Source organism: Dipodomys merriami, unplaced genomic scaffold (genome assembly GCF_024711535.1).
Source record: "Dipodomys merriami isolate MVZ:Mamm:240054 unplaced genomic scaffold, mDipMer1.0.p SCAF_28, whole genome shotgun sequence".
Taxonomy (NCBI): domain Eukaryota; kingdom Metazoa; phylum Chordata; class Mammalia; order Rodentia; family Heteromyidae; genus Dipodomys; species Dipodomys merriami.
Genome location: NW_027204270.1, coordinates 12,371,381 through 12,398,178, shown reverse-complemented (window position 1 = coordinate 12,398,178; position 26,798 = coordinate 12,371,381). Strand labels below are relative to the sequence as shown.

Sequence of the window (26,798 nt, the reverse complement as noted above, 5' to 3'; positions counted from 1 at the left end):
CACACTTTGTTCTGGGCTAAGCTACCCTGAGTCACAGAGCAGGCTGACACCGGAAAGTTTCAGCAGGCCTCTCAGAGAGGAAGTCTGAGACCTCTGGGTTTCTGTGGCTTCTGAGGCACTGTTTGCTCAGAAGGCTTGGGTGGTTCCTGGACTGTTAGCGGTCTGGGGAAGGGGAGATATCTGAGGCTTTATGTACAACCCAGCAGGAAGCTAAGGCTCCAAAGTTGGGCAGGTTGCTGAAGTCCCCTCTGATCCTCCTGGTTTCTTGCTGAGATGGTAGCCTTAATGTGCCAACTGAAGCATGGAGGGGGCCATCCCAAAGCCAGCTGTGGATCTTGCCTTTGCCTCCTCGCTTCTCAGAGCTATCCAACTGGCCTCTTGCCTTGGTCTCCATCTGGCTTCTGGAGGGCGTGGCCCCGCTTCCTGCCACCACCCTTGTCTTATCCTGCCCGAGCTGACTGGAGCTTTAGGGAAGTTTCCTTGCCGGCTGCCTCTGCTCCGGTATGCCTCCTTTCCAGAACCCCAAGCTAGGCTAGATGATGGGACCTCTTCCTGCAGAGCAAGTGACAGATGCACTGGAGCCGGTGAGCCCGGGAAGCCTTTGCTGAACGTTCCTCCCGCGCCTCTCCTGCCATCTGGCCCCTCCCCACCTCCTCCGAGCCCCAGATCACCCAGGGCTGCGAGGGCGGCGGCGCGCGGCCACGACTGGGGTCCACGGCGCTGGACAACTCCCGAGAGCGTGGGGGGGGGGGTTCTGGTGCGCGGGGCGGGGCCGCGGAGGCCCCGCCTCCCCGCCCGCGCAGCTCATTGGTCCTGAGGGCGGTGACTCGCGGGCGGAGCAGGAAGGAAACCGCTCCCGAGCGCGGCGTTGTCGTCTGGGCCGTGCAGCTGCCGCTCCCACCGTCTCCGGGTTTATCTGCACGTCCGCCCGCCTGCAGCATGAGCGGCTTGCGCGTCTACAGCACCTCGGTCACCGGCTCCCGTGAGGTGAGTGTGCGCCCGGGCCCGCGCCGGCGGAGAACGTGGGCCAGCTCCCGGTGCTCCAAACCCGGAGCCCGGACCCGCCCCCGCGACGGAGGCGAGGTGTGGGCAGACCTGGATCCGGGGTGGAGGCCCCCTCCGGAGCCGCTCCCTGGGCGTCCCGGGCCCTCAGCAGCCCCGGCAAGAGCTCGGCGCCCATCCCCCACCGGGGGCCGGGCCCGCCCTCAGCACGCCCCCCTCTAGTGTGTGGGCCGAGCGCCAGGCGAACTTTCCCTGACTCCTCTCACACCCCACCCTGGTGGCGGGCTCTCTCGTCCAGGGCTACCCCAAGCCTGATCTGTCCCACTCTCCTAACTCCCTCCCTTAGTGGCATGGGGCGAAAGCTTTGTACATCTGCCCAGGGTTCCCGCCAGAAACCATCCAAACTGCCCACTAACCCTACCCACCCTCTCTGCCCCTAGATCAAGTCCCAGCAGAGTGAGGTGACCCGCATCCTGGATGGGAAGCGAATCCAGTACCAGCTAGTAGACATCTCTCAAGACAACGCCCTGCGGGATGAGATGCGAGCCTTGGCAGGCAACCCCAAGGCCACCCCACCCCAGATTGTCAACGGGGACCAGTATTGCGGGGTAGGGTCCAGGGGCTGGAGGTGGGAGTGTCGGGGTGGGGGGAGCGTCAGAGGACTGGACAGAGTACGACCCCCCACCCCGTGCTCAAATGATCACCATCCCTCCCCCAGGACTATGAGCTCTTCGTGGAGGCTGTGGAACAGAACACGCTGCAAGAGTTCCTGAAGCTGGCCTGAGTCTCCACTCAGGAACGGGCTACAGTCTCCACCAGACCACACCATCTTCTCCCCACAGACCGCACCGGGTCTGAAAGGACCTTGTGACCAACTCCCTGTCATTCCTAACCTGACCTTGGCATCCCTCCCCCAACCTAACCCAAGCCTTCCTCCCTGCTCTTTATAGCGCCCTCCCTTCCATTCCAAAGAAACATTCCTTATCCACTAGTCTCAGAAATTGTCTTAAACCACAGCCCCAGTGCTGGCTGGCTGTCCCCAGCCAGACCTTGGGGCTGCCTCCCTGCCTGGCACTGGCTGATGGACACTTCTGTTGGTTCCATTAGTCAGAGCTCTGCCAAAGGCCCCGCAGTCCCCCCTTCTGGGAGCATCCTAGAGACAATTAAATGCCCATTCCACTGGCACTGTCTGTCTGGTTGTGGCCTGGGCGTGCTGGGTCCCTGCCCTGGGTAAGGCTGCCGGTTGAAACTGTCACCTGTGTGCTGCATGCGTTTGGATCGGTGTGACACCACATGCCTGTGTGAACTAGTGAACTAGTGGTATCTGGAGGCAGTGGCTGGGCCACCCTCTGGCTCCTGTGCATGTATGGGGTGTCCATTTGCATGCCTGGCAGTGATTGTGGTTGTCTTCTGTGTTGAAGCAGACTGGCTTTGAGTGGGTGTGTCATGGGAGTGGGTGCTCAGCTGTGATTCTGGCAGTTTTGAGGGCATGGGTGTAGTGACAGCAGGTTTGTTTGTGCTATGGAGGAAGTAGCCCCATGAGCCTGCGGGCCTATGCCTGTCTGTGCGCAGGTATCTGCTGGCCCTGGCTGCTTAAACCTAGCTGGGGAGGACCACGCCCTCAGGAGCCTTCCTTCTCCCAAACCCTCCTCCCGGAATCCATTTAGCCCTGCTTAGGAGAAAGAGGAACCCAGAAGACAAAGACGCAGCAGCCAAGCCCGCCAGCTGGGGCTCCAGTTACAGAGGGACGGGGGACACGTGTTCCTACCGCCCCCTCCCTACCCAGCTGGGCCTCAGCCTTCCTCTGGAGACAGCCCTGCCAAGAGAGCCTTGTAGAGCTCATGGTGGCACTTTATTTGGGGCCAGAGCCTGAAACAAAGTTGGGGTTGGCCAACTGGGTTCTGGGTGTCCGCAACAGCAATGTGGAGTTGGGCACCAGGCCTGCAGCCTGCAGTGTGAGTGCATCATCGCTGTAGACCATGGGCGGGAACGTGCTGAAGATCTCAAAGGCGGCAGCATCCATGTTCCTAGAGGGTCCAGAGGAGTGGGTCAGGCTAGGCCACGGAGGCACGGCCTTGTGTGGCCCCCAGCCCTGCCCCTGTGCCCACCTGGCCTGGGCTAGCAGGGCTCGCACATCTCCCACAGTGTCCTCGGGCCGCATCATCAGGAGGAAGGCCTGCTCCCCGTTCTCAGACCTGATGCGCAGTGTGGTGAGTGGGGGCGCGGGCATGCTGGGGGATTCCAGGCTCCTGCAGGCCAAGAACTCGTCAGGGCTCCAGTGGCAAAACTCCCTAGAGAGGAACCTCTGTGCCCTGCCCTCACCTCTGCCGCTCAGCAGCCAAAGCAGGTGTCTCCACTATGACCTCCTGGATCCGGGTAGGCAATGGACAGAAGTTCTGAAAGGTATTAGCAGAGAGCCGACAGATCCCTGGGCCCCACCTGAGTTGGCCCCTTACCCTTGGAGGGGACCCAACTTATCCTTGAGCAAGGATGGGTAAGTCCGATGAGCCAGAGGGACGGGCTGTTCTGTGTAAACTGAGGCCCAAAGAGAGGAAGTAGAAGAGGAAGAGTGCCCAGGGAGGCAATGCCATCAATCCAGAGAAGGCTTCCCCCAAGTCCAATCCAAGGAGCGGAGAAGGGGAGAGAAGCCCACACAGACGGGCAAGCTGGTGCTGACCCAGGCTCGGGTCAGGGAGGGCTTCCCTAGGGATGACACCTGAGCTGAGACTGAAGAGCAGTCAGAGTCCTTAGAAACAGGATGGGGGCAGGGAAGTTCCCTATAGCAGGGACAAAGATCCTGAGGTCAAGAACATCCGAGAGGATGAGAAACATTTGGGAAATGGACGGCAATTCATCGTGGGAACCAAGTTGGACTGGATTGAAAAAAGTGAGGGGAGCGGGGGCATGGCCAGTGATGCAGAATGGGAACTTGGGGAATCTTTCTCTTTGGGCGATTTTTTTCGCACGTGCGTGCGTGCGTGCGTGCGTGCGTGTGTGTGTGTGTGTGTGTGTGTGTGTGTTGCAAACCAATACTAGAGCTTAAATGCAGGGGGCCTGTGCACTGTTCCTGAGCTTTTTCTTTCAAGACTGGCATTTTACCACGAGCCACAGTTCCACTTCTGCTTTTTGGTGATTAATTAGAGATAGTAGTGTCATGGACTTTACTGCCTGGGCTGGCTTTGAACTGTAATCCACAGATGACATCCTCCTGAGTGGCTAGGATTATAAACATGGGCCACTGGCATCCAGCCTTGGCCATTTCAGCAGGAAAGGCTGCTTGGGAAGCAGGGCTGGCAGGGCAGGAATGGAGGAGGGAGGTTCAGACTGGGGGGCGGGGGAAGGTGGCATGGAGAGGATGAGTGAGAGGAGGTCTGCAGAGGGCCAGCCTGGACAGCATTTAGCAAGCAACATGGTGAAGGAAGCAGAGAAGTCTGCAGAGCTGTTTGGCACCTTTCTCAGGTGGCATAATGGGTAAGTCTAAGAACTGGGAGAAATCAAGGGGCCTTTTGGGGACTCAGAGCTGCACCTCAAGGGCATGACCTGAGGCTGGACTCACAGCCCCCCAGTTGGACTCAAGACTTTATCCCACTTACAATCACCCCAAGCGCTCACCTGGGCCTCCACAGATAGCCACAGACTGCGGCGCGGCTCTGAGAAGTCTCACCTGGGCCTCTGGACCAGGTGCTTCAGGCTGGGCCAGGATTGGTAATAAAGTCCTCCCCAGAGAAGACAGGGAGATGAAGGCTGCCTCACCTGTAAGGTGTCCCTGATGGGGCCCCGGATGTCAACCACCTCGCCTTGTCGGATCACACACTTGGGGAGCCTGCTCAGAAATTTCTCAGCAGTCAGCCTGGAGCCTGCAGGGAGGGCATTGGGAACCTTGGCCTAGGGATGGACTGTGAGGGATGGAGGCCACCTGAAGCTTGTTCTGCCCAGACCCCCGCCCCCACCCTTCGATTCCGCCCAGCCACAGGCTCAGCCTTTGGGGCCTAGCTTACCTGGGTGCTCCTCCATCCTGTCTAGGGTCTTGGGCATCCTCTGCCAGCCCACTACACGTTCCTCACCTGGGAATGAACCCAGCCCATCCTCCGGGTAGACCTGATCACGCAGGTCGCTTACCTGAAAGGAAGGAAGAGCAACAGCGGCAAGCCAGCTGTTCAGCCCTGGGCCCTACCCACGCTCCTGCTGGCCCACAGGCCCAAAGGACGGTCTGATGTAATCCCTACTTTGCAGAGAAGGCAACTGCGGCACTGGGGAAGCAGGAGAGCCACCATCCGTTACCTCTTTGGACCCTGCTACTGCAAGCACCCCTTTTCTGAGCCACACAGCGCTGATACCTTCCTCAGAGACTCCCCTCTCCAAAGCTCACAGTGAAAGGGTACGAGTGTCAGGAGAAAGCCGCCTCACGGCCTTACCAAGACACAACGCCAAGGCCCCGTTTTGGTATAAACACATCCAACATCTGCGGCCATGACTCACACTGTGTTTCCTCCTGTGGAAATAACTCGCCACCCTCTGCAGCCCTGAGGCTGTACCTTGGTCTCACACACCCCTGGCCACAGACTGGCTCATCTCATATCCTTGAAGCCTATCCAGCACTGGCCCACTCTGGTGATTGTGACGCGTGGCACTGCCTTCCACCCCAACCAGATGGCTTCGGGAACCTCTGCAAAGCCAGGCCACTTGTGTTTAGATTCCTCAGGGACCTCAGAGGCTGTCAAGCTGTCCTGAATGCTGAGTAGGACAGGAAGGGCGTGGTCCTGGTGCCAAGGCTGAGTCTCCAGGGTGCCAGCAGAGGGCGCTGCTGGCTGCTTGGCCTCAGGACCTCATGGCCAGCCAACCTCAGGCTCACCTTCATCCTGGCAGCTATCAGACTGGGTCTCCTGAGATGGGGCACTGGCTAACTAACCCTCAGCATGCCTGGGGAAAGTGTTTATCCCCACTTCCTACACGGGAAAGGTGTAGGTTGAGGAACAAGCCCATCACCTTGAAGGGGACCCCATCGGGGTACAGTCGCCGGAGTTCTGAGGGGAAGAAGCCATCCATTATGTCCCGGAGGTAGCGCTGCAGGAGGGAAGAGGAAGGGTAAAGACTCAGGGCCAAGTAGCATCTGGATGGCAGGCCCTGGGCTAGCCAGAGCTTCACGCTCTGGAAATACAGCACCTTAGGACTTGGGTAGGGGATGAATGCCTCATGGAGGATGAGTGGTTCTACCATCTCCAAGCAATAGTGGGCAGGTGGAAGACACCCTCTCCCCCCCCCCAGCCCCACTCCAGTTCCTACCTGTGTGGAGGGATCGTGGAAAGGCCGGAAGGGCCCATCGAACATCATCATGCCATTGCGGTAGAGCTTCAGTGGGATGGGCTCCAGGACTTTGAGCCGAGCCCCACCGGGCACGGGTAGCACCTGGGGCTCCCCCTCCATTACCAGCTCACTGAGTTCCTGAAGGCTGGCCAGCAGCCTGTCAAAGTCCACCTCAGGGGGCACCAGTGAATCCCCTGGTAAAGAGGATAGATGCCCATGAGCCTCTTCGTGGCTTCTGTGAGCCCCTCTCAAGCTGGGGAGTAGCCTCAGAGTCTCCTTAAGTGGCCACCTGAGGGAAAGGAAGGATAGCTAACACTAGATAATAAGATCTATCTTTTCTTGAGCACTTAACTTTGAGCCAGGGGGTTAATACCCATCATCGTTGACCCGATGCTATACAGTAAAAGCTATAGTCAGCTCCATTTTTTTCAGGAGAAAACAGGATTGGAGAGTGACGTGATCTACTTAGCCACACAACACAGGAGGACACAGAGGCAGGGTTTGAGCCCAGCTTCGTGTCAGGCCCTGCGCTGGCAGCTGACAACCACAGAGCAGAGCTCCCAGCTCTGGATCAAGGCTTGCGTGCTTCCAGGGCCAGCGCTTCCACTTCTTCCTGTGTGACCTGAGAGGAGTCATTTAATGCTCTGTGTCACAGCATTCTCTTCTAGAATGGGACACCAAATGTCGGCCTCCCGGGGTAGCTGGAAGGTTCCAAGGTGGCCACGGAAGGGCTCAGAACAAGGTGAACTCTACTGGATTGTTACCTGTGCTACCTTGCACACATGGTCCTCATGTCAGTCCTGAGGCTGTGAGGCGGAGGATACTTATCTCCATGTATGCGTGAGGAAACAGACCCAGAGACACCAAAATGACTCGCCCTAGGCCACCTGGCAAGTTAGCATGGAAAGAACTGGAACTGGGCGGACTCCACATCTTGTTTCCCAGGCATCTGTATCATGAGAGGAGGTCAGAGGTGGGGACACATGGCTGCTGGGAGGATGTTGGGACCGCTGCTGTACGGAACAGATGTGGGGGCAGTCCTCAGGTTGTGCAAATATTTCAAGCGCTGGTATCCAACTCTCAAAACAGATGCACATCCAGCTGTGCCCTGACTTCAGGGGGTGCTGGAAACAGCCATGGCTGATGCAGGAGCAGAAAGGGTGCAGGACAGGAGGGATGCTGCCACTGGGCTGGCCGAGGCCTGTTCGGCAGTCTGAAGGGCCCTGGCCCCCAAATGAGTTGCCCACTGGGGTAAAAGCTTCCATTACGAGTGACGTGGTGGGCTTGCTTGGAAGCTGTTGTCATGACAACAGCCAGGCTGCAGCAGGATGTGGGCCAGGGCTCTGGGGACCCAACTCCCTTTCCCCACAATGGTGTAGCAGCTAGCTGTACCAGGCAAGAGATGCGGGTGGCTGTTTCCTGTTGCCTTTACAGCTGCCAAAACAGTAGGCCTCAGGGAGCCTTCCCCTTTCTCCTTTCCCCCCACATCTGCCACTATCACGGGGGCTAGGCCTGCCCTCCTCCTCCGCCCCAGTCTCTGTGATTCCAAGAAAAACAGAACGTTCTGGGCATCTCTGATATGATTCACAATGATAATTAAGACATTATTTCCCTTTAATAAGTAACTATATTAAGCACAAATTGGTAAACCTATAACACAGCCGCAAAGAAAAGATCATTTCATGCAAGACCAGCCCCATCCCTCTTCCTATAGCTGGGGAAAAGTGAGGTCAGGAAAGGTCAGGTGGCATTGGCCCAAGCAGACCACCCACAGCAGACCTAGGAGTGGCACCCAACACAGTACTTCTGGGGCCTGGTGGACAGAGGGTGGTCAGAGGGGAAGGCGACAGGAGGAAGCCCAGGGGAGAATGCCAGCAAGCAGCTATAGAGAAAAGTTTGCCAAGGGAATGCTTCAGGAGCTGGAGAAACAGCTCAGTGGGAGAATACTCACCTAGAGAAAAGACCAGACTGATGTGACGGTGGTCTGCCCAGCCCAAACGGCTGAGGCTTGGAAAATGAGAGCAGGGTAGTATGGGCAGCTACTGGGAATGATGGCCAGGAATGGGGACAAGAAGCCCAAGAAAGAATCACAGCTCTGGTCAAATCAGGGCGGAGGGAAGAAGACAGGTATGGCCACCAAACCACAGAATCATGAAGACAGTGAGCCGCCAGCCAGTCCCACGAGCGACCAACAGAGTTCTAACCCTGTGTCATAAAAGAGGCATAGTGGGGCTGGGAAGGTGGCTCAGTGGTAGAGTGCTTGCCTAACAGGCACGAGGCCCTGGGTTCAATTCCTCAGTACCACATAAACAGAAAAAGCCAGAAGTAGCGCTGTGGCTCAAGAGATAGCATATTCGTCTTGAGCAAAAGAAGCTTAGAGATAGTGCCCAGGCCCTGAGTTTTCAAGCCCCAGGAATGACACGAGAGATGAAGTGGGGGGCCACCTGGAGTGATGAAGGCCAGAAAGTGAGTCCCATCCCGCCCCAGGCTGGCGGCAGGGTGAGCTCAGGCTGGGAGACATTTCCTCTGAGCTGCAGCCTTTCTGTGAATGAACCCTAACCTAACCCCAAGATCCCATCGAGGAGCCTATCATTATGCTTAGAGGCAGGAGCTATCCATTCCCACTGACAGATGAGGAAACAGCCTTGTGAGGTGCCCTGCCCCAGATCGTGGGTATGCAGGGCCCAATGCAGACCCTGCACTGGCTTTGGGGATGCCATGCATGGGGGCTCCTCGCTAGGCAGGGGTGCAGTGCTGGAACCCAGATCATGGAGGCCTCATCTCACCCTGAGAGCCCGTGGGCCTTAGCCTCCTCTTTTGCCAGATGAGGGCACTAAGGGCATCACAGGCTGCTGTGGGACATAGAGGAGGTACCTGGCAGATGGTGGCCGCTGCTGTGGCTTAACACTGGCCCAGGCTGCACGCACCCACTCCTCCAAGCACCTTCCAGGAGCCCCTCCCCCCACCCCCCGCTGGGTTCCTGGAACACCTGCCCAGTCACGAGGCCCTTCAACCACCAAGACCCATCCTACACACAGGCAGGCCCGGCCCAGGCAGAGGTTCCACAGCACGTGCTGATCTGAACAAATAGTGCTGATTAGCAAATGCTAAGTGTCAATGCGGAGGTCACAGCCTGGAGCAGGGCCAGATCCTGCCACTGTTGGGTGAGCAGAGACCTTGTAGGTTCTCTGGAAGGGGGAACAGATACTGTGGTACCCAAGGTGCAATACCCATCTCAGGCAACACCTCACACAGACTCTTACAACAGTAAACAGACTGTCCCACACCCCAGCAGGCCACATCCACTCTGGAGAGTTCATCTACCATTCCCTCCACTCCCCAAGGAAGTAGGCAGAAAAAAAGAGACTGAGTCTGGTGGGTGATGGAGCACACTGGCCTGTGACCAAGACAGGCTGCAAGATCCCACCTGCAGCTCTCTTCTGCCCCTGGCACTGAGCTCAGTGCTGCCCTGTCTCTACCTAAGCCCTGCATTGTCTCTGTGCTCTGTGGTCTAAGCTTGGAGCCCTGGGCCCCACAGCCAACCTGGTACAGGAATATATGCCCGGGCCTATGTGCCAAGCACTGTGCGAGGTATTCTGGCACACAAGACTGGTGAAGTAACACAGGTTGATGGTCAGGTTCATGGCCACATCCACCCACACAGAAGGAAATGGATTCAGAGGCTTGCAGTCTCTCCCCGCTCCCAGTCTGAGCCCCTCCCACCAGGCTGTCATGGCAGCTCACGGCCTGGCACAGCACAGGTGTCAGCTGGGATTCACTGGAGGAGTTCGGCTCTGAGCCAGGCTCCAAAGAGTGCAAGAGAAGGAAGCAAGGTCTTCCAGGGGACACAGTATATGCAAGGGTTCGAGACAGGGGAAGGGTGGAGGGCAGCCAGGCTTGCCAGGGTGTGAGCTGGCTGGAAAACCCAAAAGGTGGCCTAGGGACCAGTGAAGGAGGCTGGTCAAGCCAGGTGCCGGTGGCTCATGCCTATAATCCTAGCTACTCAGGAGGCTGAGATCTGGGGATTACAGTTCAAAGCCAGCCCAAGCAGGAAAGTCCGTGAGACTCTCATCTCCAATAAACCACTAGAAAACCAGAAGTGGCGCTATGGCTCAAATGGTAGAGCGTTTGCCTTGAGCTGAAGAGCTGAGGGACAGCGCCCAGGCCCAGAGTTCAAGCCCCACAACTGACCAAAAAAAAAAAAAAAAGGCTGGTCAGTGCAGCCTTACTTGGTATGAGAAAGATGCACCGACACAGACTGAGACACTTGGTCTTGAGTGGTGGTGAGGGCTGGGGGGGGGGGGGGGGGGAGTAGAGGGAAGGGAGGAACTCAAAGCAAGAGAGGGTTGATCAGAGTTGCCTGACAGTCTCAGCCTTGTGGCCCAATGCCTGGTCCATGTCGTGACCAGAGCAGGACTGTCTGTTTCGCCTCCTTCCCCCGGAGCACCTGGCACAGCAACTCACTGGATGAGCAGTACCTTGGTGAAAGGTTGGGGAGGGAAAGCCAGGCCTTTGGCAAGGCTTTCTCTCTGCCAGGTCCCTCTATGGGGGACTCTCCTAAGGTGAGAGTTCCAGGCTCTAGAACATTCTCATCAACCCCTCTGGCCCAGTACAGATGCTTTGGCTCATCTACCCATGGGCCTCTGTTCCTGAGCCCATGGAGATGGACATCCAGCAGGAGGGAAAGCAAGGAAACAGCTGGAGCATCAGGCCGGCGAGAGGCTGGCGCTGGGCCCCACGACCTGGAGACAGGAGCCGGCGGCACCTGAGGAGCAGGAGGCCCAGGAGGAAAAGCGGTTAGGGATGAAGAGCATGTTTTCATCCGGCAGGAAGAGCTCAGTCAAGGCCCTTCCTATGTTGAAAAGCAAAAGAAGGGCCAGGGTGTACTCTGAACTGGGTCCTGGCACAGCAGTGGAGGACTGCCCAGGCCACCCCACCCTGGGTTCCAGTATGCCACGTTTGAGCTGCATGTCTGGCTCCCCTCAGCACCACACTGTTCCACAGCAGTGCTCCCTGGGCCACCTGCACGCTCCTCCTGCTCCTCCTGCTCCTCCTGCTCCTCCTCCTCCTTACACACAATCACCAAGGCCACGGACTCTGCCTCCCCTATCTTTCTGCTCTGCCTACTCCTGCCAGCTCATTGGTACCATGGCAGGCATTATTTCTCCTGTTGAATGACTGCAGCCACCCTTCAGTGCACTCAGCTTTAAGTCTGACCACTGTGCTTGACAGGGGGATGCAGACTCAAGCCTTGGTTGGCTCATTTGTAAAATGGATTAGTTAGGACCAGTACAAAAAAAAAGTGCATTAACCTCCTGCCCATGCCAAAGACTTTATGAAAATGCTTTGAGCTGGAGGTATGGCTCACGTGGTAGAGCACCGCCAAGCAAGCAAGTTGAGCAAGTACAAGGACCTGAATTCAAAACCCCAGTACAGGGGAAATAAAAAAACAAAAATTGAAAATACCTTGAGAGCTACAAACAACACACAAATAGAAAGTGGCATTTTGGAGTTTGGTGGGTTTTGGGGGTTTTTTTTTTGGGGGGGTGAGTGTATGTGTACTGGTCTTGGGGATTGAACTCAGGATCTGTCCCTAAGTTTCTGTTGCTCAAGGCTAGTGCTCTACCACTTGAGCCACAACTCCTCTTCTGGCTTTTTTAGTAGTAGTTTATTGGAGATAAGAGTCTCATGGACTAAGCCTTGTTTAGGATGTTTTTTTTTTCTTTTTGGCAACAACTTTTGCTTCAGCAAGACTGACATTTTATAAACCATGGAGCCTGAGGCAAATGTTACATTTTGGGTTTTTGTAGTTGTTGTTTGATTTTTGGTCAGTCATGGGGTTTAAACACTAGGCCTGGGTGCTGTCCCTGAGCTCTTCAGCTCAAGGGTAGTGTTCTACCACTTGAGCCACAGCGCCACTTCCTGTTTTCTGGTGGTTAGTTGGAGATAAGAGTCTCACAACTTTCCTGCCTGGGCTGGCTTTGAACTGGGATCCTTAGATCTCAGCCTCCTGATTAGCTAGGATGGCAGATGTGAATTACAGGCCCCCTCAACTGTTACATTTTGTAACTGAGTCTCTGGGACTGTGAACAGATGAGCAAGCAGAGTCTGGGGTGAGACCAGGGAAGGCCCTGGCCAGCAACTTGGATAGAGGCCTTGGCCTTTTCTTCCCTGGTTTAGGGGCGAGGCCCCCACCAGGGGCCGCTCACGTGGGAAGGTGAGGCTTAGATGAGGGGGGCTCTGGAGAACAGCAAACCAAGAAGCTGCTAGAAGCAGGCCGGGGCAGACCTCCTACTCTACCTGGCTTCCAGAATTTCTTGGCTGTCATCCAGGCCTGCCCATCATCCTCTGGGGCTGTCCTGTTCTCAGAGTCCTCCTGGTCCATGGGCTCTCCCACCCACTGCAGGCCATAGTCATTGAGGAAGCGCTGTGGAGAAGGAAGGGGCAGACATGGAGTGCCAACAGCCAGCCCCCACCGAGGAAAAGCAGCCGCAGCCCCAGCCACACTCCTCAGCCCCGAGCCAGTGGGACAAAGCGTGTGCTGAGGGTACTGGTCACTTTCTGCCTGTGACCTTGAAGGTGAGCGCACCCTCTCCCCCGGGACGGAGATGACAGCGCCTTCTCCACAAGTGCCAGAAAGCCTCAGCAAGAAGCTTCCGCCTTAAGAAGGCAGTCACTGTGGAGGCCACACGGGGCTGGCCTGAGCACGAGGACAGGCAGGGATATCCGGGAGGATATGGCCACCCGAAGACCAGCCTGGCTCACAGGGAAACTTCTGGACTGTCTGCACTTGGAGATTCTGTCTCCTTGTCTCCCCTCCCTTCTGCCACCCGCTCCAGCTCCTCATGCAACCTGCTTGTGGGGCAGCCGCCAGCATCCTGCCCATTGCCAAAGCAGTGGGCACACTTCTGTCTTCCTCTTTCAACACCTACTTCTTTTGGCCAAGGCCGCCCCTCGGCAACTTCCTTTGCTGGTTCCCCATTTCTACCGCGCTTGGGCCTGGGAGGGTCCCCGGCCCCAGCCCTGTCTACATGCTCTTCTTTATCATTCTTTTTTTTTTTTTTTTTTTGGTCGGTCGTGGGACTTGAACTCTGGGGACCTGGGCGCTGTCCCTCAGCTCTTCAGCTCAAAGCGAGTGCTCTACCGCTTGAGCCACAGTGCCACTTCCAGTTTTCTAGTGGTTTATGGGAGATAAAGAGTCTCAGGGACTTTCTTGCTCAGGCTGGCTTTGAACCACGATCCTCAGATCTCAGCCTCCTGAGTAGCTAGGATTTACAGGCGTGAGCCACCGGCGCCGGGCTCTTCTTTATCATTCTTGTCCATTACCAAATAGACATGGACAAAACCCAAATTCATATCCAGTGCACATCCCACCTCTGAGCTCCAGACTTACTTATATCCATCCAGACAAAGATGCCCAAAGGGCACTCAAAGTCCACTCTTCCCATCTACCTACCTGTTACCACCTCGCAGGCCCCTCCCCTTCTGGTTCCATCTCAGGAAGCAGCATCCCCCACCCCGCCCAAACCCTGCCTCCAGCGCAGGCTGCCACTGGCTCTCCCCTCCCCTCCCACCTGCACAGCAGGTGTCTTTCACTCAGGGCCCCTTCTACTGACACCTTCCAGTCCGTTCCAGTGGCCCCAAATATGATCTATCACCACCACACCAAGGCCAAGCCGCAACCACATGGCTCTTTGGCCTGGCCTATCTTTGGTGTTCCCTCATTCCCATGACCACCAACCACAGCCCAATTCCCAGGGCCAAGGTGAGGTCTTTTTGTCTATTTTCCTCACCCTCCCTATCTCATGGCCACAGTCACCTCCACAGTGGCCTGTCCCCAACTTAGGCCGGCCCTGTAATTATCTCCTGTGCTCTCTGTACTTGTGTCCTTCTGGGTACTTGTCCGCTCGGTACCCTGCAGAACATCAGCCCCATGAGGGTCAGGACTGGGTCTGTGTGCAGATGGAGCACATGCGGTGCCTGCTGGCACATCCCAACGCACAGGAGCTCCTTTGAGTCTGTTAAATTATGAAGCAATAAACATGGGAAGCACCTGGAACTGTAGCTACTCATGAGACCCAGATCTAGAGGATCACAGCTTGAGGACAGACTGGGCAAAAAGTTCTCCATATCTCTTCTTAACCATTAAGAAACTGGGTACAGGGCTGGGGATGTAACTCAGTGGTAGAGAGAGAACTTAGGTTCACTTTCTAGCACTAAAGAGGAGGAGGAGAGACAGACAGAGGAAGGAGTGAAGAAGGAAGGAACGAAGGAACGAACAAACAAACTGGGTATGGTAGCACATGCCTGTGCTACACAGAAAACAAATATGAGAGGACTGCAGTCCAGGCCAACTGAGGCATAAAGACCCTATTCAAAAAACAGCCAAAGCAAAAAGGGCTGGTGAGGGCTGGGAAGGTGGCTCAGTGGTAGAGCGCGTGCCTTGCATGCATGAGGCCCTGGGTTCGATTCCTCAGCACCACATAAGCAAAAAGAAAAAAGCCGGAAGTGGCGCTGTGGCTCAAGTGGTAGAGCGCTAGCCTTGAGCTGAGGGACAGCGCCCAGGCCCAGAGTTCAGGCCCCATCACCGAACCCCCCCCCCCAAAAAAAAAAAGGCTGGTGAATTGCTCAAGTGCTAAGGTGTTTGCCTGCAGAGCACACACCCTGAGTTCAAACCTTAGTATCATCAAAACCTAAAAAGAAACAAGCAAGAGAAGTGAAGGTCGTAGGGGTGCATGAGCCCCTGGTGCCCTCGTCCCCAGGGGCCGCTGCTCAGAGGGGTCCTGTGGGTGCCCCATTCCCTGCAGGCAGCGTGGGCACAATGGCCCCCACAGCCCTGGTGGGCAGGGCCCATCACTGCCGCTGAGCGGGAGGTCCGCCCCTGTCACTGGAAACACACTTTGCAAGGGGAAGGAGCAGCAGATCCCAGGAGAGCTTCAGGCAGAGAGGAGGGACAGGCCTGCTCCACTCTTCCCTGCCTCCAGTGCTGGAAGTTCAAGCCTTACTGCATGGCTGGGTGAGAGGAAGCAAGGTGCCTAAGGTCCTGGGTGAGACACAGAATGGCTCAGTGCTAGGTCCTAGGTGATCCAGTCTTACCTCAAGGAGTTCATAGCCCCACAGGGGAAGAGAAATGAGGTACCATGAGATCAAAGGACAGGGAACCTGCCCAGGCCAGACATCAGAAGGACCCTTGAGGAAATGACTGAGGATGAGTAAACACTTGCTGGAGGGGAGGGAAGAACAGTTCAAGAGACAGCATGGGCAAAGGTCCTGGGGTAGAAAAGGGTAGCTGTGCTCAGAACCAGAGGAAGGCCCTGTAGCTGGAGGGGAGTACAGGAGCCATAGTAAGGACTTTGGAACTGAGCCCAATCAGGACACATTCAGAGGTGGATTGGGGCTGAAAGGAGAGGTGCCCTGGAACTGAACACTTTCCTGGGTCTTTAAACTCTGTGAGCCCAGGGCCCTGAGTGTGGTGTTGCTAAGGACAGGTTGAGAGAAGGGAGGTTTCCACCTGGTCCTACAGGGCAGTCCAGGGCCGGGGCCAGGGCTAGCTGGCTTCAAATACACACACCCAGGCTCTGCTGCTCACCTCCATCTCCCTAACCTGCCGCTGCAGCTGCATACAGGTGGCTTCCAGCTCCTCCTGCTGCTGTCTGGACAGCCCGCCTGAGGGGAAGATGGGGTGAGATTCCGCCAGGTGTTCTGGTCCTCTAGATCCCCTGACAACTGATGCTGTCAGACTTCTCCCCTTATTCAGGAGCAGGGAGGTACCTGCACTCTCAAAAGGCCACCAAACTCACGCCAGTGGCTCACACCAGTAACCCTAGCTACTTAGGAGATCCACAGGTTACGGTTCAAAGCCAGTCTGGGCAGGAAACTCTGTGAGATTCTTATCTCTAATAAACTGCTCAAAAAAAGTTGGAAGTGGTGCTGCAGCTCAGGTGGTAGAGTAAAAGAAGCTCAGGGACAGCCCCAGGATCAGAAAAAAAAACAAAAAACAAAAAACGTCCAAATGCCATTGGAGAGTAGCTCATCCCTCCCTCGGGTGGAGCTTGTGCAGCAGGGGGCGCAGATCCAAGCAGGTGGGCATGGACGCTCTGGCGCTCTCCTATAGGTTGCTGTCCTCTAGGCCCAGCTGTCCAACAGGGGTCAGCTTGATACTCTTGGAGCCCTGATGCCCAGAAGTCACCGTCTAAGCTCCTAGGAGCCCCGGGACCCAGGAGAGGGGCCTGACCTGGGCCTCTTACCCTGGTGCTGTTGGAGGTTCTGCACCAAGTTCTCCAGGGCCAGGATCTTCTGGTCCTGCAGCAGTGAGACACGAGGGAGTGCCAAGCCAGGGAGGTCCAACAGCCCCAGGGGTGGAAACGGGGCAACCTTTATTCCCTTCAACAGGAGGATTCCCTAACTTTGGACTGCGTGGGGAGTGTAAAGCTCCCGTCCCCAATAACCTTTGGCATAGTCACTGTCTCTTTGCCTCAGATAACCTTGTGGTCTCCTGGAGGAAAGGTATAGGGCCCATCGGGAGGCCCAGTTTGGGGGGAAGGGCAGGGTGCCAGCTGTGTTTAGTAGCCTGCTGTTCCACCCGTCCCAGGGTTTTATTTTGGCCTGCTTGGTAGTGCCAATGCCCTCCAGCCATTCCTTGTGGCATAGATCCAGATTAGATCCAGGCAAATCAGGAAGTTCAGTGGGGGGTGGAGGGCTTGAACCTACCCACCTGCTCCACCCGGAGCTCCCCTGGCCTCCTCCCACCTGGGGTCCTACCTTGGACAGTATCTCATCATTCTGGTCCTTCACCTGCTGCTCCAGGCTCTGCAGCTTCATCGCCATGGATGTCATCAGCTCCGAGTCATGGAAGGAAGACCCTGCCGAGTGAACAATCTCTAGAGCCAGGCCTGGCGCCAAGGGTGAGGAAGGGAGGCCAAGGAGGCCAACAGCAGGAAACAAGGCACTGAAAGCAGCTGACTTACATGACACTCGTTACATAGCCTGTCGGCTCACATAGATCCAGTTTATATGATCTCACAGTCCCATTATGTCAGGAATTGTTTCAGGAAACTGGGGTGCACTGAAGAGCTTGTCATCCACCAATCTAATCGAACCTCAAAACCTAGGCTGAGTATAGCATTAGCAGTAGAGAACCTGCCTAGCCAAAGGCCCTAAATTCAATCCCTAGTTCTTCAAAACCTAAGCTCTAGAGCCAGGCATTGGTGACTCATGCCTGTTACTCATCCCAGTTACTCACAAATCTGAGCATCATGGTTCAAAGCAAGCCTGGGTACAAAAGTCTGTGAGACTTGGATCTTTAGTTAACCAGTAAAAAGCTGGCAGTGGAGCTGCAGTTCAGATGGTAGAGCACTAGCCCTGAGTGAAAAAGCTAAGGGACAGCACGCAGGCCCTGAGTTCAAGCACCAGTAGTGGCACACACTCACACACACATACACACACACCACACACACACAGCCTACACTCCAGTTCTCAGACAAATTAGAGTGGGGAGAGGCGTTGTGTAAAACTAGTGGCTGGGACTCTTGAAAAAGCTAATGTCACTGATTTGAAAGGCAAAGAGACCATTTTAAAGAGGTATAACAATTGCATTTCCTTATTCTTAGGAGATGAGTATTGAAATAGAGATGATATGTCATGGTCTCTGCAGTTCACTTCAATATTGTTCATCCACAAAGTACTCTTGCATTTGTGTACTTGTGGAGATGGAGAGTGTGTGGGCAAATGAGGAGAAACATCACCAATTGTTAATGAGGTGGAAGACATACTTAAAAGTTAGGGTAAAAGCCAGGTGCTCGTGGCTCATACCTGTAATCCTACCTACTCAAGAGGCTGAGATTTGAGGACTGCAGTTTGAAGTCAGCCTAGGCAGGAAAGTCTGTGAGACTCTTAAAAAGCCAGAATTGGGGAAGTGGCGCTGTGGCTCAAGTGGTAGAGCGCTTGCCTTGAGCTGAAGAGCTGAGGGACAGCACCTAGGCCCAGAGTTCAGGCCCCATGACCAGAAAAAAAAAAAAAAAAGCCAGAATTGGTACTGTGGCTGAAATGATAGAGACCTAACCTTGAACAAAAAGAAGCTCAGGGGGCTGGGAAGGTGGCTCAGTGGTAGAACGCGTGCCTTGCATGCCTGAGGCCCTGGGTTCGATTCCTCAGCACCACATAAGCAAAAAGAAAAAAGCCTAAAGTGGCGCTGTGGCCCAAGTGGTAGAGCACTAACCTTGAGCTGAAGAGCTGAGGGACAGCACCCAGGCCCAGAGTTCAGGCCCCACGACCGGACCCAAAAAAAACAAAAAACAAAAAGAAGCTCAGGGACAGAGCTCAAGCCCTAAGTGCAAGGCCCAGGACTGGAGTGTGTGCGCACACACTCTCTCTCTCTCTCTCTCTCTCTCTCTCTCTCTCTCTCTCTCTCTCTCTCTCTCTCTCTCTCTCTCTCTCTCTCTCTCATTTGGGTAAAGAAAGAGAGGAGAGGTGGGAAGAAACAGGCTTTGTTCCTCTTATGGCTACCATCCTTACTACATGGGAAGCAGGAACTGCATCAGGGAGACCACACAGGATGGTGAGGAAATCTGCACATTATCTTGAGTCGCTAAATCATCAGTCCTGATGCTGCTGTCTCAGGGCTGGAGGCCTGGAGGGTGCCAGATCTCCCCTCTGCCCATGCTGTCTGCATGAGGGCGACTTGGAGTCAAAAGATCTTACATGACAGGTCCATTTTGGAGCTGTTGGCACACACTGCAGGGATGGAGGAATGCACACAGAGGCCAGGTAGAGAGAGGCAAGAGTTCAGGCAGCTGAGGGCTTGGGAGGAGGAGGAGGAGGAAAAGGGAGGGAGAAGGGGGAGAGAGGACCTGGCAAGGAAGGCTAGGGGGAAAGACCTGGGGGCAGCAGCAGCTGGAGGCCAGCCACAGGGCAGCCAGAGCCAAAGGTGCTGTGGAGCGGCCGGGCCTGGGGCAGGTGGGTGCTGCTGTGCACATCCTGCTGTGACGCAGGGCAAGCGGGTCCTACGGGAGAACTTGGTGGGGACAGACCTGGGCTAGGAGCCGGGCAGGAGAGAACAAAAGGGGAGAAGCAGAGAGGACTGAGAGCTCTGGTAAGGGAAGAAGGCAACTGCTATGGTTACCACTCAGTATTCATTCCAGCTGCGTGTCAGAGATCCTGGTATTGGGACGGAGTAGGAACAGGCCTGTTCCATTTCTTCTGCCTCAATTCCCCAACTGTCAAATGCTTTCTGATGCCCAGCACTGGCTGGGGGAGTCTTCTGTCAAAACAGTATGGCACCAGATGCTCCTGACACCACAGCCTGGGCACTCCCCAACTCCTCTTCATAGAGAAGAAATGGAGGCAGGGGCACCACAGTAGGTGGAAAGTTCTAGCCTAGCCCCCCCCCAGCTTCCCCAGACTTCCAGCTCTGGCCTAATTCACACAGCTCATCCCTGTCTCATCCTAGCCTCCCTCTGTCCCCCACACCTTGTTAAATCCTCTCTCCTTTATGAAGCCACCCTGATTGGCCCCTCCACAAGTTCAGTGTGGCCACAGCCTTGGGTGGATGAAGTGGGTCACCTTGGGGACCCTGAGCGAGAGATCCTACAGACAAGGAAGTGGGTGGCCAGAGGCCCAGCTCTCCCCTCAGACCCTGCTGTCATTACGTTTGATGGGAACTGCAAAAGTTCCAGCCACAGCCCGGCTTTGGGGCTTGGCCAGGCCTCCTGGAATAAAGGGGGAGGTTATGTAGCTTAGCTAAGCCCTGTCCTGGACAGGCCTGGGGGGACAGGCACATGCCACAGCTGGCCAGGAGGTATGAGTAGGTGCCGTGGGTCTTAGGGCCTTGTTCCTTCAAGGCCTCTGTTCTCACCATGACTACCATCGGGAGTTCCGATGCCACCATAGCAGGAAGGGACACAGATCTTTTCTTGGGAGTCGTTTCCATCATTCAGCATGTCTACTTCATCTTCTGCAGACAGAAACATCCAAGTCACTGCTCTGAGCCCAAGCTAGAGGGAGCTCAGGCCCTGGCCAGGTGAAGCAGCTTATATACTACCCCACAAAAAGTATACAGAAGTCAGGGCAGCAATATAAGGCTAGGGCTCCACAGAGGAAGGCTCAAAGGGGCTGGAGGAAGCTGGATGTGAGGGATGGGGTCTATGCTTCTGGGCTAGGTTATTTCTTGGCCTCTGCATAGCTTCTAGGCATCTATAGATATCCCATGGCGGGTAAAGGGGCTTAAATGTTAGTGGGGACATCTCTGCCAAGGGGACAGGGCCCCTTAATCTTCAAACCTAGGTTCCCAGAGAGGGCGGGAGCTGTACAGCCTGGGCAGCAGGCTCAGACCCCAACTGATGGATCTTTTTTTTTTTTTTTTTTTTTGGTCTGCTCGTGGGGCCTGAACTCTGGGCCTGGGCGCGGTCCCTCAGCTCTTCAGCTCAAGGCTAGCACTCTACCACTTGAGCCACAGCGCCACTTCCGGCTTTTTTTTTTTCTTATGTGGTGCTGAGGAATCGAACCCAGGGCCTCAGGCATGCAAGGCAAGCGCTGTACCACTGAGCCACCTTCCCAGCCCCCAACTGATGGATCTTATCACACCTTCTTTCCCCAGCTTCTCAGCCATGCTGAGGTCCAGACAGGCGGGAGGGGAGGAGGACACAAGGGCAAATGGCAGAGGGCAGAGGACAGAGAGCAGATGGCAGATGGCAGACTTACCACCTCCGTAGATTCGTATCCCTCGCCTCCTGCGATCCCAGGCAGGAAGAAGGAAGAAACACAAAGTAAGAGCCCTGGATTGCCACCAAGGGAATGTTCCAGGCCCCAGGTCCCAGCCAAGGCTGGAAGAGATGGAAGTTAGGCCTCTGGCTCCTGAGGACTTCCAGCCCGTCCCCTCCCTAGCCAGGGTGAGCCAAGGGACATGCTGGGGAATGCAGACTCCTCCACGTGGAGGACATGAGCACTGTGAGACACTCCTGGGAAGAGGCCAAGATCCCAGAGCCTGCACGCTGGGCCCCCAGGCCTGCCCCTCTAGATTGCCTTGGCCTGAGAATGACACCAGCTATGTTCAGAAGGAAATTAAAGATTTTTAAAAAGCTTTTGCAAAGACTACCAGATAGAAGAGATTTCCTTTACTGAGCTCCAAGCCCAGGACCTGGCTCAGGACTGGCAGCACATGAGTATTCACAGAACCAATAAGTAAATAGTGAATGACAGGTGCTGGGCCATTTCCACAAGGCCCAAAGCCTTACAAAAAGAAACAATCTAGCCAGATGCCTGTGGCACATACCTGTAATCTGAGTTACTCAGGAGACTGAAATCTGAGGATCCCCAATTCCAAGCCAGCCTGGGCAGAAAAGTCCATGGGACATTTATCTAACTAACCAATGAAAAAACAGTTCTGGCTCAAGTGATAGAGCACCAGCCCTGACCAAAAAGCTAAGGGACAGCACAGGTCCTGAGTTCGGGCCCCAGCATGGGCACACACACATGTGCGGGCACACACACAGACACACACGCACTCGACACCATCTAGTCTATGGTTAGCAAAAATCAGAGCTCCCCAGAAGGTGGAAGAAGAGAAAGAAATTGGTCAGGGAAAACTGTATAACTACCTTGCCTTCCCTAAGACATACGAGTCATTCTTCTCTGACCAGAGAAAGGTTAAAGAGGAGAGGGCAAGGGACACAAGGACCCCCAGGAGGCCAGATCCTTACCCAAGATTCACAGGCTCTGACTGCAGAGGCACTTTCCGAGTCTTGCTAAGAGAGGCCAGAGGTGAGCTCATAGTTCTAAAGTCCAGCCCTCAGGAACTCCCTGAGAGGAAAGAGGGGAGTCAGCCCTCGGGCCCCAGGAGCTTCTGTCTGAAGCTTTTCCTTTCCTGCCTACTCTTCCTAAGGGAGCATGGCCAGAGGCAGCAGCCCTCACTGCTCCAACGCAGGCAGAGGTTTCTGATATCAGGCTACTCCTCTGGTACCCAGCTCTGTTCTAAGCATGGAGACCTTTGGCCAAGGAGCTTAGGAAAGGGCTATGTGAGGGCATGGGCTGGAGGTTGTAGAGGTGGGTCAGAGGTCTGAAGCTTCCCCAAGCTTAAGGCCTGAGCACAAGACTACTAGGAAACCTGTTCATCCACCTGTGAGCTGACTGACACAAAGCCCAGCTTCCTGCCAGAACCTAGGTGCCACACCCAAACATCGCAGAGGCAGAAGGGGCAACACACAGGGAGGGTTCAATAGAATCAGAGCCCAATGCTGGGCACTGGTGGCTTGTGACTATAAACCTAGCTACTCAGGAGGCTGAGATCTAAGAATCAAAGTTCAAAGCCAGCCCATACAGACTTTTTTTTTTTTTGTCAGTCCTGGGGCTTGAACTCAGGGCCCGGGCACTGTGCCTGAGCTTCTTTGCTCAAGGCTAGCACTCTACCACTTGAGCCACAGTTCCACTTCCGGCTTTTTCTGTGTATGTGGTACTGAGGAACGGAACCCAGGGCTTTATGCATGCTAGGCAAGCATTTTACAAATAAGCCATCTTCCCAATCCCACGAGACTCTTATCGAGACTCTTATCTCCAACTAACCAGCAAAAAGCTGGAAGTAGAGCTGTGGCTCAACTGGTAGAGCGCCAAGCCTTGAGAAAAAAAGCTAAAGGACAGCATCCAAGCCCTAACTCTAGTACATACACACACATACACACACACACACATAAATAGAAAGAAAAAGAAAAAAGGAGCCCAGGTGATGTGGAGGACAAGCCCCAGAGTCCTGCACAGGTTCCGTGGCCTATAGCATAAGCAGTGCTTCAGGTCTTTGGGTATAAAATGTGGACAAAAACAGTACCAGCCAGACAAGGTACTGAGAGATTCAAGGATCCCAAACATCCAGCCCTAGTTGGAGGCATAACTCAGATGGTAGAATGTCAGCCAATGAACAGAAGCATCCAATATCAAGTTCAAGTCCCAGTTTTGGACAAAAAACAAATAAATGAAGAGGGGATTTGGAATGTGGCTGAGTGGTAGAGTGCTTGCCTAGCATGCATGAAGCCCTGGGTTCCATTCCTCAGTACCACATACACAGAAAAAGAAGGAAGTGGCGCTGTGGCTCAAGTGGTATAGTGCTAGTCTTGAGCAAAAGAAGCTCAGAGACAGTGCCCAGGCCCTGAGTTCAAGCTCCAGGACTGGCAAAAATAAAGAGAACCAAACATCCAGCCCAGAGCTAAGCTTATAGGAAGCCTCTGAACATGTGAGCTTGGCTGTTGTTGGCACACAAGTCTGAATAGTTGTAAATGTTGCTCTCCCTTCCTTCCTTCTTTCCTCCAAGAAAAAGGAACATGACTCTGACCACTGCTCTCCTTAATACACACTATAGCGAGTGATTAAGATCTAGAAGTCCTGGAACCAAAGGCAAGGCCTCCATCAGGGAGGCGTGGAGCCAGACCTTTTTAGAATAAGCCCAAAGAAATTCCTCTTTGGAAATGTATAATACTGGCCTCCATCAGAGCCCTGAAACTACCCAGCCAGGGCAGGAGGCAACCTCCTGCACCCTCATTCTAGAGTCTGGGATTCATGTCATGCCCTTTCCTGAGCAGTCTCCCTCAAAAACCTAGGCCCGCCCCTGCCATCTGGCCTCCCACCCTGCCCCTGCCCCACTGTGCTGTCTGAGCATCTTCATGGCTTATGAGGCCAAGGAGGATAGTCACTCAATCTCACAAGCTACTGGAAGATCTTCTTAAAACAAAGCTAAGCCATGTGCCAGTGACTCATGCCTGTAATACTAGCTGCTCAGGATTCTGAGATCTGAGGATCATGGTTCAAAGCCAGCCTGGGCAGAAAAGTCCCTGAGACTCTTTTTTTTTTTGGGTCCGGTCGTGGGGCCTGAACTCTGGGCCTGGGCACTGTCCCTCAGCTCTTCAGCTTCAAGGCTACCACTTGAGCCACAGCGCCACTTCCGGCTTTTTTCTTTTTGCTTATGTGGTGCTGAGGAATCGAACCCAGGGCCTCAGGCATGCAAGGCAAATGCTCTACCACTGAGCCACCTTCCCAGCCCTCTTTTTTTTTTTTTTTAAATTGTGAAAATACTGTGCAGAGGGGTTACATAATTATGGCCAGATAATGAGTACATTGCTTAGCATGTAGCTCGGAAGGTGGCTCAGTGGTAGAGCGCTTGCTTGCATGCATGCCTTGCCTGTGAGATTCCTCGGTAGCATCTCAGCACGTAAGCAAGAAAAGAAAATAGCCGAAGTGGAGCTGTGGCTCAAGTGGTAGCGCTAGCCTTGAAGAGCTGAGGGACAGCGCCCAGGCCCAGAGTTCAGGCCCAACGACCGGACCCCCCCAAAAAAAAAAAAGCATTGTAGCCTCCTCCTTTGTTTCCCCTTCCCATCCCTTCCCATCCTCCCCCCCCCACCCAATCCTCCCCATGCGCGCTCCCCCCCCCACCTGTAAAGTTCGTTTTCGACATAACAACTTGTACATCTCATTGTTGCAATGGGTCCACCCATTTGTTTTTCCCTTTCCCCTCCACAAATTATACCGACAAAAAAGATGGAACCTTTCACGAATTTGCGTATCATCCTTGCCCAGGGGCCATGCTAATCTTCTCTGTATCATTCCAATTTTAGTATATGTGTTGCAGAAGCGAACACATCCCTGGACTCTTATCCTCAATAAACCACTCAGAAAGCCAGAAGTGGCACTGTAGCTCAAGTCATAGAGTGCCAGCCTTGAGCTGAAGAGCTGAGGGACAGCGCCCAGGCCCAGAGTTCAAGTCCCAGAACCGACCAAAAACAAAACAAAACAACAACAACAAAAAACAAAGCTAATGTATCACAGGCCTGCAAAAGAATTCAAAATTCTAGCTGGGTATGGTGGCCCACGGCTGTAATCAGGCTATTTGGGAGGTGGAGATCAGGACTGCAGTTCAATGCCAGCACAAGCAACAACAGTGTGATTCCCCACATCAATCATAAGCTAGATATCCTAGCAGGACTGCATAGGGGCAGGCACCAGGGGCTCACACCTGTAATCATTGCTACTAGGGAGGCTGAGAGCTAAGTACTGCAGTTCAGTGCTTAGCCTAGGCAGGAAAATCCAATTAAGAATCAAAAAGCCAGAAATGGAGCTGTGGCTCAAGTACCAAGCACCAGCCTTGAATAAAAAGCTAAAGGACAACACTCAGACACTGAGTTCAAGTACCAGTACCCTAAGACCTTATCTGAAAATATAACTAAGGCCTAAAGGGCTAACTAGAGTGGTAGAGTACCTACCAAATGAAATGAAAAGCACCTGGATGCTGAAAATAGCTTGTAGGCAGGGTGGAGTTCAGGTCTGGGTGGAGGGTGTTCCGCTGACAGCTGACAGGGCTGGGAGCTAGAGACGTGCTAAGGGCCTAGGATGAAGACTGTCAGCCCCAAACGAGGGAACATACTAATACCCACTTAGTGGACAGCCTTTGAGTCCAAACCCCATAAAGAAAGAAAAAAAGAATCCCAAATTCCTTAATGTAGTGATCTGGTCCCTGACGATGTCCTGTGCACTGAGCCAGCTGAGCTGCTGGAGTGCCTTACAAATACATGTGGGTCCCCTCCCTGCTCTCCCTTTCTGGAATGGTCTCTCTTCCTGACCCAAACCCAGGTTAACTCTTGATTTTTTTTTCCTTATGTTTGTTTGTTTCGGTCATATTTTAGCTTTTTATTTGAAATTAATTATAGACTCAGAGAAAATTAGGGCAATAGTACAGATGTCACACTGATTTCTCACCCAGGTTTCCTCCATGGTTTCATTTTATATAAAGGTGCAATATCAAGTTCAGAAAACTGCTTGTGTAGAGTTTGTGTGTACAGGCCTATGCCATCTGATCACATGGGTAGATAGAGTTTAGCCACCATAGCAGTCAAGATGCAGACCTCTTCTTGTCCCTGATGAGTTTTCCTTCTGCTGCCTCTTTAAAATTTTACTAATCATACACATCTTCCTTCCCTCTGTAGGCCTTATTCCCTCTAGAATTTTCCTCCCTACCTCTCTTTCTGTCTTGTATTTGTTCTGTTGCTTTTTGTTTGTTTGTTTTGTCCATCCTGGGATTTGAACTTAGGGCTTGGGTACTATCTCTAAGCTTTTTCACTCAAGGCTAGCATTCTACCACCACTTAGAGCCACAGCACCACTTCCTAATTGGAGATAAGAGGCTCATGCACTTTCCTGCCCTGGTTGGCTTCCAACTGCAATCCTCAGATCTCAGCCTCCTCCGTAGCTAGGATTACAGGGTTAGCCACCGGCACCAGCTTTGTTCTATTTGTTTTTCTGAAACAGGGTCTCACTATGTGACCTCAAACGCAAGGTCTTCCTATCCCAGCCCCCCTGAGTGTTGGAGTTGCAGGCCTGTGACACCACGCCTAGCTTCTGCAATTTCCTTACTTCAATAAAAGTATACAAATGGAAGCCAGGCGCCAGTGGCTCACGCCTATAATCCTAGCTACTCAGGGGGCTGAGATCTGAAAGCCAGCCCGAGCAGAGAAAATCCACGAC

At 54.2% G+C, this 26,798-nt stretch overlaps 2 protein-coding genes and 1 non-coding gene across 10 annotated transcripts in view; 1 reads left to right on the top strand and 2 right to left on the bottom strand.

Annotated features, from left to right (window-relative positions):
* The first annotated feature begins 840 nt into the window (after window positions 1-840).
* On the top strand, window positions 841-2,187 carry Sh3bgrl3 (SH3 domain binding glutamate rich protein like 3). Its single transcript, XM_070037573.1, has 3 exons — window positions 841-987; window positions 1,443-1,610; window positions 1,721-2,187. Exons 1-3 carry the CDS (start codon window positions 940-942, stop codon window positions 1,784-1,786), a joined length of 282 nt encoding a protein of 93 aa, XP_069893674.1. The 5' UTR covers window positions 841-939; the 3' UTR covers window positions 1,787-2,187.
* A 642-nt stretch (window positions 2,188-2,829) lies between these two features.
* Ubxn11 (UBX domain protein 11) overlaps window positions 2,830-26,798 on the bottom strand; it is a 25,702-nt gene continuing 1,733 nt past the window's right edge. The window contains exons 2-15 of one of the 8 annotated variants that reach the window (XM_070037565.1): window positions 22,002-22,101; window positions 21,004-21,032; window positions 20,159-20,257; window positions 17,068-17,168; window positions 16,554-16,608; window positions 15,896-15,972; window positions 12,607-12,733; window positions 6,286-6,500; window positions 5,989-6,066; window positions 5,001-5,121; window positions 4,756-4,859; window positions 3,325-3,398; window positions 3,111-3,251; window positions 2,830-3,029 (exon numbers count right to left, since the gene is read on the bottom strand). In XM_070037565.1, the coding sequence (XP_069893666.1) occupies window positions 2,855-3,029; window positions 3,111-3,251; window positions 3,325-3,398; window positions 4,756-4,859; window positions 5,001-5,121; window positions 5,989-6,066; window positions 6,286-6,500; window positions 12,607-12,733; window positions 15,896-15,972; window positions 16,554-16,608; window positions 17,068-17,168; window positions 20,159-20,257; window positions 21,004-21,032; window positions 22,002-22,072 (1,467 nt within the window). In that variant the 5' untranslated portion in view covers window positions 22,073-22,101 and the 3' untranslated portion in view covers window positions 2,830-2,854. Of the gene's footprint in view, window positions 3,030-3,110; window positions 3,252-3,324; window positions 3,399-4,755; window positions 4,860-5,000; window positions 5,122-5,988; window positions 6,067-6,285; window positions 6,501-12,606; window positions 12,734-15,895; window positions 15,973-16,553; window positions 16,609-17,067; window positions 17,169-17,273; window positions 17,644-19,426; window positions 19,481-20,158; window positions 20,258-21,003; window positions 21,033-22,001; window positions 22,102-26,798 lie in introns of those variants that run through there. The other 7 variants (XM_070037566.1, XM_070037567.1, XM_070037568.1 and 4 more) reach the window with 7 other exon arrangements.
* LOC138838461 (U6 spliceosomal RNA) lies at window positions 24,814-24,920 on the bottom strand. The gene has a single exon (XR_011375601.1). It is a non-coding gene; the product is annotated as a U6 spliceosomal RNA (small nuclear RNA).

Coding starts and splice junctions, on each gene's coding strand:
- Sh3bgrl3 (XM_070037573.1), top strand. CDS start 940: ATGAGCGGCTTGCGCGTCTACAGCACCTCGGTCACCGGCTCCCGTGAG. Junction 988..1,442: donor CGGTCACCGGCTCCCGTGAG/GTGAGTGTGCGC, acceptor CTCTGCCCCTAG/ATCAAGTCCCAGCAGAGTGA. Junction 1,611..1,720: donor ACGGGGACCAGTATTGCGGG/GTAGGGTCCAGG, acceptor TCCCTCCCCCAG/GACTATGAGCTCTTCGTGGA.